The 18,156-nt window shown below is 38.5% G+C and overlaps 1 protein-coding gene across 1 annotated transcript in view; it reads right to left on the reverse strand.

Moving 5' to 3' along the window:
• vapal (VAMP (vesicle-associated membrane protein)-associated protein A, like) overlaps positions 1–15,705 on the reverse strand; it is a 33,809-nt gene extending 18,104 nt beyond the window's left edge. Inside the window, exon 1 of the mRNA XM_034104774.2 lies at positions 15,525–15,705. Coding sequence (XP_033960665.1) covers positions 15,525–15,693 — 169 coding nt within the window. The 5' untranslated portion in view covers positions 15,694–15,705. The remainder of the gene's footprint in view (positions 1–15,524) is intronic.
• Between the last annotated feature and the right edge of the window lie 2,451 nt (positions 15,706–18,156).

Raw genomic sequence — 18,156 nt, forward strand, 5'->3', positions numbered from 1 at the left:
TTCATCGCGTTGGATGACCAGCCGTTATCTGTTACCTTTTTTTTCTCTTAATGCATTGCATAAAGATCGGATCGGGAAAAATCGGTATCGGCAGATTGTCAAAAGCAAATGATCGGAATCGGATCGGGAGCAAAAAAAGGTGATCGGGACATCCCTAGTCACGACAGTTATAAACAGAAGAAAGAAATGCTGAGGTGGTTGAATAAACAGCCCCCTGTTGCAAGCCCCAATTCTGCCGACTCCCGAAACGAAAACATCCCAAGTCCTGGTCATGATGCATCGTCTTCCACTGTGGTAAATTAGCTGTCTTAAGTGCCAATGTTAGCTAGCGCTAGCGTTAGCATTAGCTAGCGCTAACTAACGCTAGCAACTGAAGTGTGCCTTACAATGCATACAAAAGTCCTAAAATGCGGCGTCATGTTCTTTTGAAGTTTGTGAAAATGATGTGAAATACATTTGATCATAATAAGAGGTGTAGCAGGGCATGACATTAAGGATTTTGGGAGATGGCCCTGTGGGCCATCTAAGCTAATTTACAGATGGCCCTGAGTCCACTAGAGATGGCCCTGAAAAATGCGCGCGGACGAAATGACTCACGAAAGGTTTGGGGGACCTGCAGGTCTTCGATGCCGTCTGGTGCATTCTCTAGAATTATAAAATTAACCACCACAATATTATACAATTTCAATTGTATTCTTAATTTCACTTCTTCTTGTTTGTGTTTGCTGATTCAACGACTCAATGGCCCTCTGACAGACAGAGGGCCACTGACTGGGGTTGAAGATGGAACATTTTGAAGGGACACTCCCTTTCTGGAGATCTTGGAATCTTTTCTCCAGGTGCTTGATGAGCACATCTGCAAACACATACAAAATGTCAAATTATAATCCCCGTCTCTGGACCACCATAAAAAAATCATTTATATCATAACAAATGTGAAATTATATTCCTGTCTCTGGACCACCATAAAAAAATTATCTATTAAAACATGTTATGCCCATATTTACTTATGAAAAAAATATGTACTTTTGAAGAAAAAATATTGAATATTTACTTTGAAGAAAATATTATTGGGCACATACCTATCATTTTGATTCTCTTTTTTCGGGGGGGGGGGGGGGCTGCAGCTCAGTCTTTCTCTTCTTTCCAGGTTGTTCACCTTGCTTTGGTGGACTAAGAAACATTGTAATACACTCTGACTTTAAATTATTTGATCATTATGTATTCAGCATCAGAATCCGTAACAAACTGAAATTCCCGCGAAAATGTGGTTGCATTCGATTCATTGTCCGGGTAGTATTCAGTTGCGCCACTTATGTGACAGACAAGAATAGTCAACTCTAATGTCTAACACTTAATGTGGAGAAAGAGATGTCCTGTATGGGTTGATTGTGCGTTGATCTGTTGGTAATGCCTCGGGGTTCCGGTGGGCATGTAAACAAATGCATAATGCTGCGCTATACTTTGTGGCCTCACCCAGTTGCATAGCGACACTTATTGTTTAGGTGTCTTTTAATAAGCAGGTAGTCATATCATTAGCTAGAACTAGCTGGATCTGATCGATATGGACATAAACGCGAGTGAAGTCTAATCTGACGGGAGAGAGAGATCAGCTGCTGCTGACGACTCGACACGCAGCTCTGCATGACCACATGCAGCGGTGAGCGGACAAAACACACACTTCAGGTTAGAATATCACACGTAGCTATTTTAATTACTTCTAAAACTACCTAAACTAGTTATAGATGTGTTTAGTTTTACTGTCGGGTCACTCATTACTGGATCCGCGAGCTGCATGATACTGGCATAATAGATTGCCCGATCGGGCCACCAGCAGGCGAGGCTTCATTGCCCGAGCTAAATGCTAGATGGCCCCGGGCCATCGGGCCATCCTTAATGTCGAGCCCTGTGTAGCCTATAATTTTTTGCATTTTCTGTGTCAGTCAGTCAGTCAGTGACAAGGCTAGAATCTTTAGCTGCAAAAACGTAAGGCATTTAGCTAATCATTTAGCTTTTCATCTTTTTTTAGTGTTTTACTTTTTTTTGGTTAAGAACGTCAGTCAGATTGGGTGACTATTAGAAAGGGTGTCGCAAGGTAATTTTAGTTTGTCAATCAACTCTGGTATGAGAATAATGTGTCATGTTAAGAGAGAGTAATGTTCCAGTTGTTTTTGTGCCTGGGGGGGGTGGGTGGGTGAGTGAGAGCAAGATGATTGACATTCATGAATGAAGATAGAAGATCAATTTATATTCCTATAGTACTACTGACGACTTGTGAGGATAACTTGTAATTAGAACTGAAAACAGATACATTTATTAAACTGTATTATGGAACTTCTGTTTTTTTATTATCATACCACTTTTATTGCCAGATAGAGGGTTCCGATCATAAAACACAGAGACCATACAGCCATACCATATTGAATTGAAAAATACAAATCAGAATTCTTCAATGTTGACATGACAATGATAAATTAGTCTGGATATTGAGAAACAATAGAAAAACATGTCTTAAAACAACTCTCTTCCCTTCTACTCTAGGAGAGGCAACAGATCAGACTAATATTCATATGTTTAAAAGAATAAGTATTTTAAACTTACATGGTGGACCAGAGTCTATGGTGTGATGATTAAGTGACAAAAAAGTATCAAATTATATGTATTCTGCATAATTGGGGGGGCGACGATACAAATTTAAATTTGGGACACTGCTGGTTAAATCCGGGACAATACAAAGTAGAATTCGGGACAGTTGTGGGACACTGAGGAAAAAAGTTAATTTCGAGCCCTGACCGAAACTAACATTTCTAAACGAACAATGGCGGACACGGACAATTTGCGAATGAGTTCTGCCTTTTGTAAACTGAATGTATCAATAATTTGTCAATAAATCGGGGCGAAAAACGTCACTTGTCCACCGGACAAGTCAATTGAAAGATCTACTTGTCCGATATTGTAAATAACACATCCCGGACGGTGGGAGGTGTACTTTTTCGCACACTGACATCATTTGAAATTCACCCGTCAAGTTTTTATGCTGATGTCAAAAACACGTGGGTTTGCTATCCTGGCTCCAAAATGGTGGAATGAGCTCCCCATTGACATCAGGACAGCAGAAAGTCTGCACATCTTCCGGCGCAGACTGAAAACTCATCTCTTTCGACTCCACCTCGAGCGATAGAATTACTAACAAAGCACTTATATACTAACAAAGGACTGGCTTATCTATAGCCAGTTGAGTAGGACTTGAAATGTTTGGCTCTATGAAACCTGATGTACTTATATCAGGGTTCATACACTTTTTCACCAATGACTTCTCAATGACCTTTACCTCATTTTCCATGACCAAAACAAAATTCCCACTGAAAATGGTTTATTTGAACATGGAACAGGAAAATAAGGTCTGCATATGAAACATGTAGTGCCTATCTAAAACAAATCAAATAGTAGTCTTACTAGCTTCTACACCAGGGCTATTCAATTACACATTCAATTGGGCCAGATTTTAGAACTACAAAATTCAGCTGGGCCAGACATTCAGCGGCCTGTAAAAAGCGGGTAATGACACATTTTAAACCAACACATATTACTGCGATGAAAAACATGCCATTTGTATTCATTGTTCATCTAACAAAAGTGCATAAAAACACAACAAATTAGCATTAATTTAACAGAATCTGAGGCATCAGTGCATAAAAAAAAAAGTGCACAGTTGTAGCATTACATGTGTTCGCTTTAGAAGTAAAGTATTCAGATAATTTTTTTCGACCCAGACACATTACAAAGTGCATTTAAATACAAAAATAACTGTCAAACCCTTCAGTGCACAAACCCATAACAAGGGATAAGGGTAACTAACATGAATGAATACTACACTACACGTCTACTATGGTAAACTAGGTGCTTACTATCACCGCATGTGTGATTTGTCATCGCTGACTTTCTCAATGGGAGAAGTGACATTTTTAGTTTTGAACAAGAGCAGTGATTTTTGGCTCATAGGATGTCAATGCAATCCTAAAACATTGGTGAAGAGTGCTGTCAGTTAGGGAGCAGCGAGTGCTACTTTTGATTGAGTTCATGTGTGAAAAGCTTGACTCACATTTGTATGTTGATCCAAACATACTGAGCACACAGATCGCTACTTTCTGAACGAAGGGAACTGCCGTTTGTTGACATCACTCCAAAACTTCGCTGGCCCGTTAGTGCGCTGCGCTTGGGGCATCCGGTTACGGATGAATGCATGTCAATAAGTTTCAGTGTACATTTCCCCTCGTCGATGGAGGGGACCACTTCCTTTGCTCTGGTGGATACGCCCCCCTCCATTGCAACAGTGGAGGGGTCTCTGACAAAGCCCATCACCTCTGTGGGCAGAGCAAGTCCATCCAATTGACCAAAGTTCTCTTTCAACCTCGCAATGAAATCTGTCATCACATCCGTGATTTGTGCCGGGGATGTGATGTGTTTGTGGAGCGTCGGAAAATGCAGCATCCGACCCGTACTCAAGTCGGTCGCGAAAAGGTCCAGCTTGACTTGGGCAATGACTCGCGCATCTGCTCCACAAGATCAATGACCGTTTTGTCTTTGTTTACACTTCAGAGTTGAGAGAGACATGTTTTAGAGTTGCTATCATAGGACCATCGTTACTAGCACCACTAGATGCACTTTCAAAAAACGTGCTGCGTTGTGGTTTGGTGGTTTCTAGCAACGCGGAGTGTTGCGTTCATGGTCTGTACTAGTGTAGGAATTTGGCCACAAGAGGCTGGGCCACTCGGGAGTTGGTTCTGGGCCGCATCTGGCCCGCGGGCCGCCATTTGAATAGGCCTGTTCTACACGCTAAAGCAACTGTAGTCAGGGAGGCAAAGTCATCAGGTATGAAAAAGGTGACAAGGACCCGACCCCTGACCCCCTGATAGCAGCAGTGTCAATAATAACAGAAACGCCAAAGAGTCACATCTAATATAAATATATAAAAAGCATTTATTTTAATTGTGTAGCAGTCAGTTTATAATTCTGGCAGCACTGTTGAGCATTTTGAAAATGTATTGTCATGCCTCTGTGCCAGGCTTAGTCTTTCGATCTGTATAGCCACTGGTGTAAAGTAACTAAGTTCATAAACTCAAGTACATTACGTGGGTACAATTTTGAGATACTTGTACTTTATTTAAGTATTTCAATGTTTTGCTACTTTGTACTTCTACTCCTCTACAGTTCAGAGGTACATGGTGTACTTCTACTCCTCTACAGTTCAGAGGTACATGGTGTACTTCTACTCCACTACAGTTCAGAGGTACATGGTGTACTTATACTCCACTACAGTTCAGAGGTACATGGTGTACTTTTCCTCCACTACATGTATTTAATACCATTAGTTACTTCACAGATCTGGATGAATGATGTGAAATATAAACAAGTGTTAAATTAGACTTTAGTTCCACCTGGAGTAAATCCACAAGCTACCCTGCAGTCTACAAAGTCATTCAAACTAGCTGCACCTTCACCAGCTTTGAGAACACTTTCATGATCAATCATTATAAAACATATCATATATATTATTCTGAAATGGACCAATCTGCACAACGACTACTTTTACTGTCGCTACTTTCACTATATTTTGATGATAATACTTTTGTACTTTTACTTGAGTAACATTTTGAATGGAGGACTTTTACTGTAACAGAGTATTCCTACACTCTGGTACTTCTACTTTTACTCAAGTACAAGATCCGAGTACTTCTACTTTTACTCAAGTACAAGATCCGAGTACTTCTACTTTTACTCAAGTACAAGATCCGAGTACTTCTACTTTTACTCAAGTACAAGACCTGAGTACTTCTACTTTTACTCAAGTACAAGACCTGAGTACTTCTACTTTTACTCAAGTACAAGACCTGAGTACTTATACTTTTACTCAAGTACAACATCTGAGTACTATACTTTTATTAAGTACAAGATCTGAGTACTTCCACTTCTACTAAAGTACAAGATCTGAGTACTTCTACTAAAGTACAAGATCTGAGTACTTCTACTCGAGTACAAGATCTGAGTACTTCTACTTTTACTTATCCGAGTACTTCTACTTTAACTCAAGTACAACATCTGAGTACTATACTGTTATTAAGTACAAGCTCTGAGTACTTCTACTAAAGTACAAGCTCTGAGTACTTCTACTAAAGTACAAGCTCCGAGTACTTCTACTAAAGTACAAGATCTGAGTACTTCTACTCGAGTACAATATCTGAGTACTTCTACTTTTACTTATCTGAGTACTTCTACTTTTACTTATCTGAGTACTTCTACTTTTACTCAAGTACAAGATCTGAGTACTTCTACTTTTAAGAACAACATCTGAGTACTTCTACTTTTAATCAAGTACAAGATCTGAGTACTTCTACTTTTACTCTAGCACAATATCTATACTTATACCACCTCCGTGTATAGCCTATGAAAAAAACTATTAGAAAACGAAGGCTAAAGCTAACGTTAGCAGATAGTGACAATGTATGCTAGCTAGCTAGCTCAACGATTCCTTAATGATATTGTGACAGAAAAACATTTCAGTTCACATCACACTCTGCCGCTCTGCTCTGAACACCTGAACGGCCCGTTCTAACAGCTGTTCACCAGCGTTGCAGTCTGTGCCACAGTGACTCCGCAGTTAACGAACGCACCGTAGCTAATGTAGCTGACCCTCATCCCGGAGCAGCAGAGTTCAGCCGACAGGCAGGAAGACTCGAGCACACAGCTCGCGCTTCATATATTAAAAAATAACACCATGCGCGTCATGATGGCACATACCAGCTCGCGACCGCAGATTATTTTGGCGATTAGATCAAATGTAAATTATATTTGACGCAACTTTAGTTACATTTCCATGACTTTTCCATAACTTTTCCAGGGCCTGGAATTTGCATTTTGAATTTCCATGACTTTTCCAGGTTTTCAATGACCGTACGAACCCTGTTATATGATTCCGTTTTCTTCAAGGTTCAATTCAATTCAAAACCTTTATTTATCCAGGTAAAATCCCATTGAGATCAATGATCTTTTTTTCAAGGGAGACCTGCAGAAGGTTGTGTCTTCCTGGTCGAATGTACTTATTGTAAGTCGCTTTGGATAAAAGAGTCAGCTAAATGTAATGTAATGTCACAATTTCTAATATAAACTTTGGTTTCATAGAACTTCACTCACAGTGGAACAAATTTAAAAAAAAGGAAAACACTGCAGTTGTCAGGTCATCAAAAACAAAAACTGATTTTGGGCCAAGAACTGGTTTGGTTCAGATAAAACAAATGCAGGTTTTTTTTAATTGAGAAACGTGTTTTGCATGACAGACAGGCAATCACTGGTTGTTGGGCTAACGAAGGTCAGTTAACACATCGCTCACAGAAGTGATGCATTAAGTTCTCTCAGTCACCAGAACCTGAGCTCCCCCACGTGAAAAATAAAACTACTGCTAGCTGGCGACAGAACATGAACCTGTTAGTCTTGAAATAAGTGAGAATTAATACATGATCAAACAGTTTATTTGTGCGCATGAATAATTGTATCTTTTGCCTTTGTGTGTGTACATGAACAATTTACTCCGCTTTCATTTCTCCTGATATTAGCATCGGATTGATATTGAATGAAATCATGAGCCTAAGAATAACAATCAAAATAAATTATGAAAGATTCACACCCTCATACATAGTTTCTTCAGAATCAATCAATTCAAAATATTATGGTGAGTTCAGAATCTTCTGCTTTGTATAAATCATAAAAACATTTCAAAAGATATCACAGCTTGGTAGCTGAGTTCACAAAGCCTATGTCCAACCTTCCCTTAGCTCAAGATAAGAAGTGAAGCATGACCCGATAGGAGAGGCGATTGGTGATGACTGAAGGCGTTGTTTGAACACGGGTGCGTCACAAAGGCATTCCTACAAACCTGAAAAACATTCTCTGCAACATCTGATATTTCTATGAACAACATCTTAGTTTTTCCTGTATGTCTTTTTTATCGAACGAATGGCAGAAGATTCTAAGAGCTTCCTGCTGTGACCTAACCAGGTTATTTAAACTAACTTACTGCTTATATACACTTGCTGACGTGTGATTGCCATACACAAGATGCAATGTTTTACCCGTTACCTGTCAATTGACCCTTATTGTTGACAAAGTGCCATTGTATAAGTCTAAGCCCAGTCTTTTTGAATGAGTAAGGAGGGAAGTAAAAAAAGAACGTGACTGACAGAGCAAAAGTACATGGCAGATATGATAATTACAGCTCGTCATCCATTCCTCCAAACTATGCAGGAAAGAATTTAAGGTTGCCTGAAGTAATGTGTAGAAAGTGTGTGGCGAGTATTACTAAAACAGATAAAAGACTGTAAAGCAGTGCACAGACAGACACCCACATAACCTGCATCCATTGCTTAAATCTGAGAAGCCAACTTTGCTCAAGCAGCGTTAGCACCGTCTCTCTCATCTCGTAAACTGAGTTAGGGTCCCCCAGGCGTGTCCTTATCTAAAAATACCAGCTAAGGAAAGGAGGGCTGCCCCTTCTAGCTCGCTGGAGGACTCCCAGCAGAGGCTCTAAAGCAGAGCAGCTCTCGGATATACAAGCAGACCAATTTAGATCGGCCTCAGTGACAGTAAAGGAGAGGTGGTCATCTTTCTTCTACTCATATTGCTTCTCAAAGACTAAATAGGCACCATTTAGTTTATCTCTGTAACCCACCTTGACTACAGAAAACCTTTATAAATTAAGCTCCAAGTCAGTTTTGCAACATTTTTAGTTACAATTCATAATAATATCGTTATCATTTCCATTCTAATTTCTTAGATTACAATAGTTTTTTCTCAGTAAAATGGTTTAGAATATGAGCCAATAAATTATGATCAATGAATGATAATTTAGCAACTCAACCTTGCATCTATTCCAGTGAGTAAACGGAGGGTACAAGTTTAACCTGCCCGATGTACAGAAAATGTAAACCTTGTGACAAATCAGAAAAAGTCTAATTGGGAGAAACATCTTTTTTTTATCCGATAAAAAGGAGGGATTCCATGACATGATCAGATCATGACAGGCCACGTCTCTGCCATCAGACTGAATGTCAAAATAACCTAGGGTTTGGCTGAAGGACAAACATTCATTTTTGTATAAGGGTTTAAGTTTTGAGTTAGTTATGTATCCGTAACAACATTTCACTGAAGATGTCTGATAAAGCACTATTAAGCTGTTGCACTCTAGATTGAACAGATGCTCAAGTCACCACTACTCTAACATTTCAACTAGCTAGTTTTAAAGTCAATTTATCACGAGTTTTGTTTAAGCTGTGTCCCTTTCCAATTTCATTGACTGGCATGCTCCATTTATCACCCTATACCCGATGATGCGGTCAGGCTTACTAGTAGCAGAAATTATAATTTTTTTCTAACTGGAAAATAAAGTTGCTCAATTTAAAGAAAAGTAGAGAAAATGTTTGCATGTGTTTGCGTCAACAAAGGCTTTCTTGCTTCTTAAGAGGTGTAAAGTTCAAATAGGACACCTCGTCCCTAAAACATCTCTGTGACTTCCCCCCCCACCCGAAGCTATTTTGCAGTGTATTATCTGCCATTTGAACTGGTGACCTACAGCCCTGTCATGTCCAGGCTGCAATCAGTATCCACTCATACCTAGTCCTAACTAACAATCAGCATTTAGTGTCAGCAAGAAAATGGGCTGAAAGATTTGAGGTTCAATGACACTTCATCAACAATAAAACAGTGCCTTATAGAAAAAAATAAGTCTGCAGCAGAGACAAAAAACTGGGAAAAATACAATTAAAGTTAAATAATTCTGGATTGAAATGAATAATGTTCACGATAAATCCTTCAACTGCTAGGAATGTTTTACAACACCGTGGTTTTGACAGACTAGCTTCCCTGAAACTGTACTTACATCAGCACAATACGGTGTTACTGTTAGCTGTTATCACAATTACTTGTAATGGTCACCTTATAACAAGAGCAACAGTTGAAACTTAAGCTACGGGAGTTTCTCAAGCCAAGAGAAATGTCCTCAAAACAGTGGTGTAATGTATTGAAGTACATTGACTCAAGTACTCTTTTGGGGTACTTGTATACTCGAGTATTCTTATTTTATGGTACCTTATGCTTACACTCTACTACGATTTGGAAGCCAATATTGTACTCACAACATGTATTTGACTAAATTGGTTACTAGTCACTTTCAAATGATAAGCAAATACAAAATATGCATAAACTAATAAATAAACTGTGATAAATAAATATTAAGGTTAGTATATCCACTAGTACTAGTACATAAAGTAATTAAATGCAGCAACACTTTAACCAGCTGTGATGAACACATTAATGCATCAAAAATAATAATCAAGTCATTTATATGATGGAAAATACGCACATCAGTACTTTAAGTATGTTTTGATGACAATACTTTTGTACTTTTACATAAGTAAGATTTTAAATTCAGGACATTTATTTCAGTTTGTTTGTAGTATGTCTACTTCTAACACCTCAGCTGCAAAATGCTAAACAAAGTTTGTCGTAAACAGAGATGGGAGAAGTACTCAGATCTTGTACTTAAGTAAAAGTAGAAGTACCACAGTATAGGAATACTCTGTTACAAGTAAAAATGTAATACAAAATGTTACTCAAGTAAAAGGTATCCAACTATTACAATCAAAATATACTTAAAGTATGAGTACTCATTATGGAAATTGGTCCATTTCAGAGTTACATACAGCTGGTAGAGGTGCAGCTAGTTTATATTAGCTTGTGAATGTTACTCCAGGTGTAAATAAAGTCTTATTAAAAGAGTTGTTAATATTTCACATTATTTTCTATATATCTCCAAACTGACTAAAGATATTAAATAAATGTAGTGGAGTAAAACTGCATTATTTCCCTCTGAATTGTAGTGGGGTAGAAGTTAGGGCTGTGCATCTTCACTGATCTCACGATTCGATTATCCTGTCAACGATTCGATTCAATTCGATATCCCGATGCATACCAATGCGTTGCATCCTCAATTTTCTACATTACTGCACATGGCTTATTTTTCATCAATGCATACATGTAGTAAATACATATGAACTCTCTTTTTATTATTTAGAAAGTGCTTCAGAAATCAATAACATAAATGTCTTGACATTAATTTATAAACCAAAATAAATGAGTTGTATAGGTCTAGCCTCCGTGTGTGAAGTTGTTCCATCCTCAAAAACAAAAAACTAATGCTTCTGCAGTCTAGCTGCAGCTTCTAGCCACGGTCTTCTGTTAAAAAAAGGACACTGAATGTCCTGAATGAGGCATCACACACAGGACTTGAGTCTGAACACAGCAGACAACAGGAGTATTTACAATAGCATATACAAACAAAAATACTGCATGTGGGTGCACACTTACATTCTCTGTTTTACTGTTACATAAATCCCATGAATGTAGGAGATTAAGTTAGCTTCATTATATCTCAGTGATTAAGTGAATAACAAAGTTTCTATCGGGTTACTGTCACTCATTATTTTCAGGGAGGGGGCGGGGCTTGGAGGAACGGAGAGGAGACGGTGATCGCGGAAGCTTTTTTCCTCCTGCCTTCACAAACTTTACACACGTATATATCGTCTGAAAATTGCTAGAGGGCATTCATACTCTGCAATCCAAGACTTAATTAATTCCACCAAAAACCTGACATGATTGTAACGCGATTATTTTTGAAAAACATAAATCCCTGTGCAGTGATGTACCTGAACGCGTTCAATGAACGATCGTTCATGAACGCGTTCATATTTTGGGCGAACGTGAACTAAACGTACTGTATTTCCGCTAGATGAACGTAATTGAGAACGCGTTCATTCTCAGCGCTGTATAACGGCGTTCAAAAGTGCGTTCATTCTCAGCACTGTATTATAACGGCGTTCAAAAGTGTGCCAGATTTCATATGCCTTTCAGCCGAAAACCCAGTTAAAACACACCGTAAACAGGCTTCAAAATAATGCGGAAAACCACCCAATCTGGCAACAGCAAGCTGCCTGTGACGCGTACGCGCCTGTCACCCCTGGCTGTCGCACTAAAATATAAATATACTAAATATATCAGACTCCTCACAACAAACAATGTGGAACCGCGGAACCGGCGAGCATTGAATGAATGAATGAATTAATTAGTATGGACGAAGCCGAGAGCAGCTGCAGCAGCACTCGCTCAGAGTGAGACTCTATGGCAGGGGTGGGGAACCTCCGGCCTCCGTCCGTATACGGCCCGCGAGACAATTTGGTACGGCCCTCGAGGTAATTTATAAACACACGCAAAAAATAAAAAAATGAAAGAAATCTAGACCGCAAAAAAATTAAACAAGCGAGTGCCTGTTTTTCCTGGCCAAGGTCAGGGTCCTTGAACACAACACAAGCCTAACGTGTCATCACGTGGTATATGTCTCGACTGACAGGGGTGCAGTTCTGACGGAGAGCACCAGAACGCCACTCCAGCACTTCAGAAATTGCAGTACCGATAAGTCCATACACATGCCGCAGTTTCTGCGTGTCTGTGTCTTTAGTTGAAAGCCCAGTGGCGATCTGCTCATCTGTCATTCTGATCAGACAGTCAATAACTGTGTTGTTATCATTAGCATCTGGTAAGCTAGCTATGCTAACGAATATAAGAAGCTTTGTCTACAACCAGTGAGGTAAAGGCACATCTTTATATGATCATTTTTAAAGTTATAAAAAAAATAAGAGAATAAAGTAAACAGGTATAAAATACTATATGACAGTTATTAATAAAGAAGAATACAGTTTGAAAGGGTAGTGATTTGTCAAATATCCATACATTAAAAGAAAATCTGCTTACAGTTGTGTTTGGGTGTTGAGAGATGTGTCCATAGATCTCCTAATGTTGCTCTCAAAGTGCAACAAATCTTCCCAGGGGAGCATGCCCCCCGGACCCCTCTAGAGGAGGTTAGGTCCCCCCCACTTAAACCATGTTCACATGGATAGGAAACTAAATACATTTGCACAAATCTTGTGTCCATATCTTTCTGTGTTGGTGGTCACGCCACACCCTGCACGTGCATGCATACGCGAGTCATGGTGAGATATCTGGATTAGGAGGTTGCTTTTTCTTTGCACAGAATGAAATGAATGAGTTGTGATTTTAGTTTTTTTTAGAGGTCAATAACTTGTACGGCCCTCTGAGGATATTGTAAACATTGCAATGGCCCATTAACATCGTACAGGAGACAAATAATAGCTCGCAGCAACGTATTGAAAAAAGAACTATAAATTAGTTCATTTTTGAAACCATGAACTTTAGTTCAACATTTTGAATTATGAACTATGAACTGAACTAGTTCATTTTAAAATATGTGAACTGTGAACTGAACTAGTTCATGTAGAAAGTGAACTTTCCCAACACTGTCCCTGTGTCTCTGAGCCGCAGCGACACGGAGTGATTCAGAGCGGGTCCTTCTGCTGTTGGTTCTGGACTGTTGTTCTTGTGTTGGTGGATAAAGCAGACTGCTCCGTGTTTGGTGTTGCTGTGCCGCTGTCACGTCTGTTTCCTGATATCTGCGTAACCGACCGATTTGATATTAAAGTGACAGAAAAAAAAACGTTAGTAAAGCCGCGGCCGGAAAATCAGGAAGCAACGTTACTGCGCTATAATCGATTATCTTCAGTCACTGCATCGATACCGAATCGTCCACATCGTAATGCATCGTAGCAACGATTATTTTCAACACCGCTAGTAGAAGTACGAAGCAGCTAAACATTTAAATACTCAAGTAAAGTAGAAGAATCTCAAAATTGTATTTAAGTACATACTTGAGTAAATGTATAGTTACTTTCTCGTGCGCACAAGAGGCTGAGACCTTAGGCTGAGCTGCCGAATCCCTCGGAACATCATAAAAGCCATTTTCAACTCTTTGCTGGTGAAAGATTAACTAGGCTACTACTGGATGAAATAATATGACTGGTATAGGTGCGAAAATTACTTTTGGAAAAAATATTATGATAAAATATTTGTATATATTTATAATTCTGCAAATATTATGATAAACTCACAGCTATTTCTCACAGCTATTTCGCAGCCCGGCAGTAACACCTCAACCGGGGGTTGGGAACCCCTGCTCTATAACACAACCTTATATCATCACCTGTTTGCATCTCACATTTGTATTTATTATTACAATAAGCAGTATTTTATTTCACAGTACAGTATTTAATTGTACATTCAATTTTTTAGCTCATCTTATTCATTTAACTTCCCCTGCATTTACTTTCACATTAGTCCTGATACATTCTCTTGCACTTTTCAATTTATATTCTGTTATTCCTTCCTGCATTGTTGGAGGAGCCTGGGACTTAATCTATGTAATGCCATTACTACACTGTACCTACTGTTCATATGACAATTAGTGGTGGAAAGTAACCAAGTACATCTACTCAAGTATCATACTTTAGTACACATTCATGGTACTTTTTGCTCCTATTCTACAAGATTTTGGAAGCCAATGTTGTACTTTTTACTACCCTATATTTATTTTACAGATGTATTCACCATTTCCTTTAAAAGTTCAGATGTTCACAAACACAACACTTAAAAAAACATTAAACCATTCAAAGTTATATCCAAGTAACTAACACCATGAAACAGAAAATTAAGTGGCAGCAGTTATGCCAAGACGTTTTCTCTTAAAAAACGTTTCACAGTTCTAGCTTCTTAATTGTGAAGATGTGCTGCTTTAGCTTTAACACATTTAAAATATGTATATTGTTTATTCGGCAAGGAGTACTTTAACTACAAATACTTTTAAGTACATTTTTCTTATTATACTTTTACTTAAGTACCATTCTCGTTGCAGTACTTTTACTTGAAAGGTAGTATTTTCAGTGTGGTATTCATACCCACTCAAGTAAAGAATGTGAATACTTGATGACAATACAGCCTTTGAATCTTGAATGAGCTAACTAAATGTTGCTGTCGTTATTAACGTCAGTTAGCAAAGTTTGTCATTCCAACGATCAGTTCCTTCACACGTTAAACATGACAGATGTCGGGTTGGACACTACAATTATCTCTAAAAAAGTGAATTTAACTTAACATTACGTCCAAGTGCTAAGCATTTCAGGGTAGGCTGAGCCCCAAGGAAACAAAAGTTGCTAACACCTTGTAGCCACAGCATAACGTTAGTAGCTCACGTTTATACTAAGGATACTTCGTTATGTGTTCACTTAAGCTAACAACACCAGGCAGTTATCACACATTCTTCCACCTCTCGTTGCTAGGTGTTGTCAGGCAGCAGGTCACAAATGGCAGCCGGTCAAGAGGCTCGCCACGCCGGCGTTCCACGTCACTACAGCTCGAGGAGGAAACAGCGGCCTGTCTCTTTCCCTGGCTAACTTAAAATGGCGGTGAATGCTAGCTAGCTTACTAGCAGCGAAATTTGCTTAGAGGGAGTGTGAAATCGTTCAACTCAGGTAATTCTCCGCCACCACGCCAATAAATGTTGATTTACCTACCTTTAAATTTGAGGTCGACGGGAGGGTCAAGGACAAGGATCTGGTCCAACTTTGACATTTTTGCTGCACTGGATTTCGGTAACGGGGAGTTATATCTGACAAGTGGAAATCCTAGATCCCCTGCTGCCACTACTGAGTCAAATGCTGACTGGGCTCTGCGGACGAGCATGTAGGTCCAACTCTACTTGAACGTGCGTGTGCACAACCCTGTTGCGCGTCCACGTGTCTCAGCAACTGATGTGATTATGGCTAAACACAGTCGTACTGCGGTTTACACTGAAACACTAGAAAAAATACTTTAAATACATTAGGAGAATCCTTATTTAACCCCCTGGCATTTAAATGGATGTTACGTTGTCTGTGTTATGTACTCTTTTTTTTTCAATTTCAGTAGCAAGTAGACATTTATTTATTATTTGCACAACAATTGACAATAGAAGTCTTTGATCTCAGCTCACTTGAATTCTTATAAAATATGAAAATAACGACATAATTTGTTTTAACGACTTGAGTTGAAGCATGATAAACTGAAACAATTACAAGAAAAAATACCTTAAATGAATTAGGAGAATCCTTATTTGATTCCCTGGCATTTAAATGACTGTTACAGTGTCTGTGTTTGTGTTTTAGGTTTAAACATGATGATGAATAGTGCAAGTTAAAAATAATGCTTAAATATAAATATAATTCTATTAAATAATTCATAATTATATCATTTTTTTATTCGGGTTAAACCCTGTAAACATGTTATCTTGTTTTGAAAAGTATTACAAATATCCTTTAAATGTCATTATTAAAGATGTGAAAAACAGTATGCATGATGTTCAGTAAACGACCAGTCAAAATCGAAGGATCCAACGTGTTTTTAAACGGAGCAGAAATAGAACTAGTCTCCCACTTCAGATATCTTGGAGTCATACTGGACTCGAACTTAACTTTTAAGAAACATATCAAGAAAATATCCAATACTATTAAATTCAACTTGCAACATGTTAAACAAATTCGACCCTTCTTAACTGTCAATGCTGCAAAGTCATACCTCCACTGTCTGATTCTATCCCACATTGAATACTGTTTGACAAACTGGTCGTTTGCTTGAGCCACAAACCTGAAGCCCATAGAACAGCTGTACAAGAGAGCTATCAAGGTGTTTGACAGAAAGCCACATTCATACCACCACTGTACCATCCTTGAAAAACACCATTTCTTGAGCTTTGACAATTTTAAGTATTTTAAAAGTATGTGCTTTATTTATAAATGTTTACATGGACTGCCCCCCCCCCCCCTTAGAGGAATTCATCCACAAAAGAGACACTGGACGCTGCACTAGGTCAGAAACCAGAAGAGACTGTGAGGTCCACCGCAGACAGACCACTTCTGGACAAAATGTCCTCTCCATTGAAGGCAGCTCGTTCTGGAATAGCCTCCCAACTGAGATACGGGATTGTCCCACTCTCAATAGTTTTGAAAGTCAACTCAAAGAATGGTTGAGAAACAAACAGACGTGCAATCACCGCTAAATGCACTTTAACACAGTGGTATGTCCTCTTGCACTTTAGCTCTGGTATCATCTCTTGCACTTTATGTGTCGATGCTGCTATATTGTACTGCCATGTCATAAATACTTGTGTGTGCTGCTCTTGCGCACTTTTTGCATATCATGTATTTTGTTTTTGCTATGTTTGTAAAATGTAAATTTCTTAAATGTTTTATGTGAGGGACTGCGGATGGAAATGAGCTCAAAGCTAAATCTGGCACTGTTACGCTTGACACATTTTAATGTTTTAAGTGTTCATTATGTGCATTGTCCCTGCCAAATAAATGTATGTATACATGTATTACCCATTTATGTAGCCTACTGAGCAGTGTTTACTTTCTATTGGAAAAAAATATTAATAAATATAAACTAACACTGTTGCAATCTATCTGTATCATAACCTTGAGATTTATGTACAGCAGATTACTTCTGATTTTACACATTTGTTCACACACATTTAATGACTGGCAGTTTCATAAGTGCACTTAAGAGAATGTTGTCACTTTCTCTGTCATTAGGCAAGGCAAGTTTATTTATATAGCACCTTTCAACACAAGGCAATTTAAAGTGCTATACAACATTTTCTAAATCAGTCATTAAAAAGAAAAGATAATAAAAGAAACATTAAAAGAAAAAATACATGGATAAAAGTGACAGTGCAGTTTAAGATGTGAATAGTTCAATTAAAAGCAGCGACAAAAAGAAAAGTCTTTAGTCTGGATTTAAAAGTAGTCAGAGTTGCAGCGTTAAGCCTTAAGTTATTGTTTAGATAATTAGATGTTCTCCATCAACTCTCTCCCCAAAACTATTATTAACTCAGTTCATTAGAGCAAGACCTGCCGTCAATTTCAAAAACCACACTATCAACACATTTACAAAACTAGCATATACTTTTTCTTGCATTAAAAAGACAATTTCCTGTGAGAAAATAGAAATACATTGCTGGATGTATATGGATGGGAAACCTGATCACAGTGTGTTTACTGTGTCAAAACTATTAATATGGCACTTTTCTCTCTTAGAGACCATTGACAACTGTGGCTACGGTTAAATCCAACTCCGTGATAAGAAGTCTGTCCCCCCCGTAAGCTACTG

This window comes from Pseudochaenichthys georgianus, chromosome 17, assembly GCF_902827115.2.
Source record: "Pseudochaenichthys georgianus chromosome 17, fPseGeo1.2, whole genome shotgun sequence".
NCBI lineage: Eukaryota > Metazoa > Chordata > Actinopteri > Perciformes > Channichthyidae > Pseudochaenichthys > Pseudochaenichthys georgianus.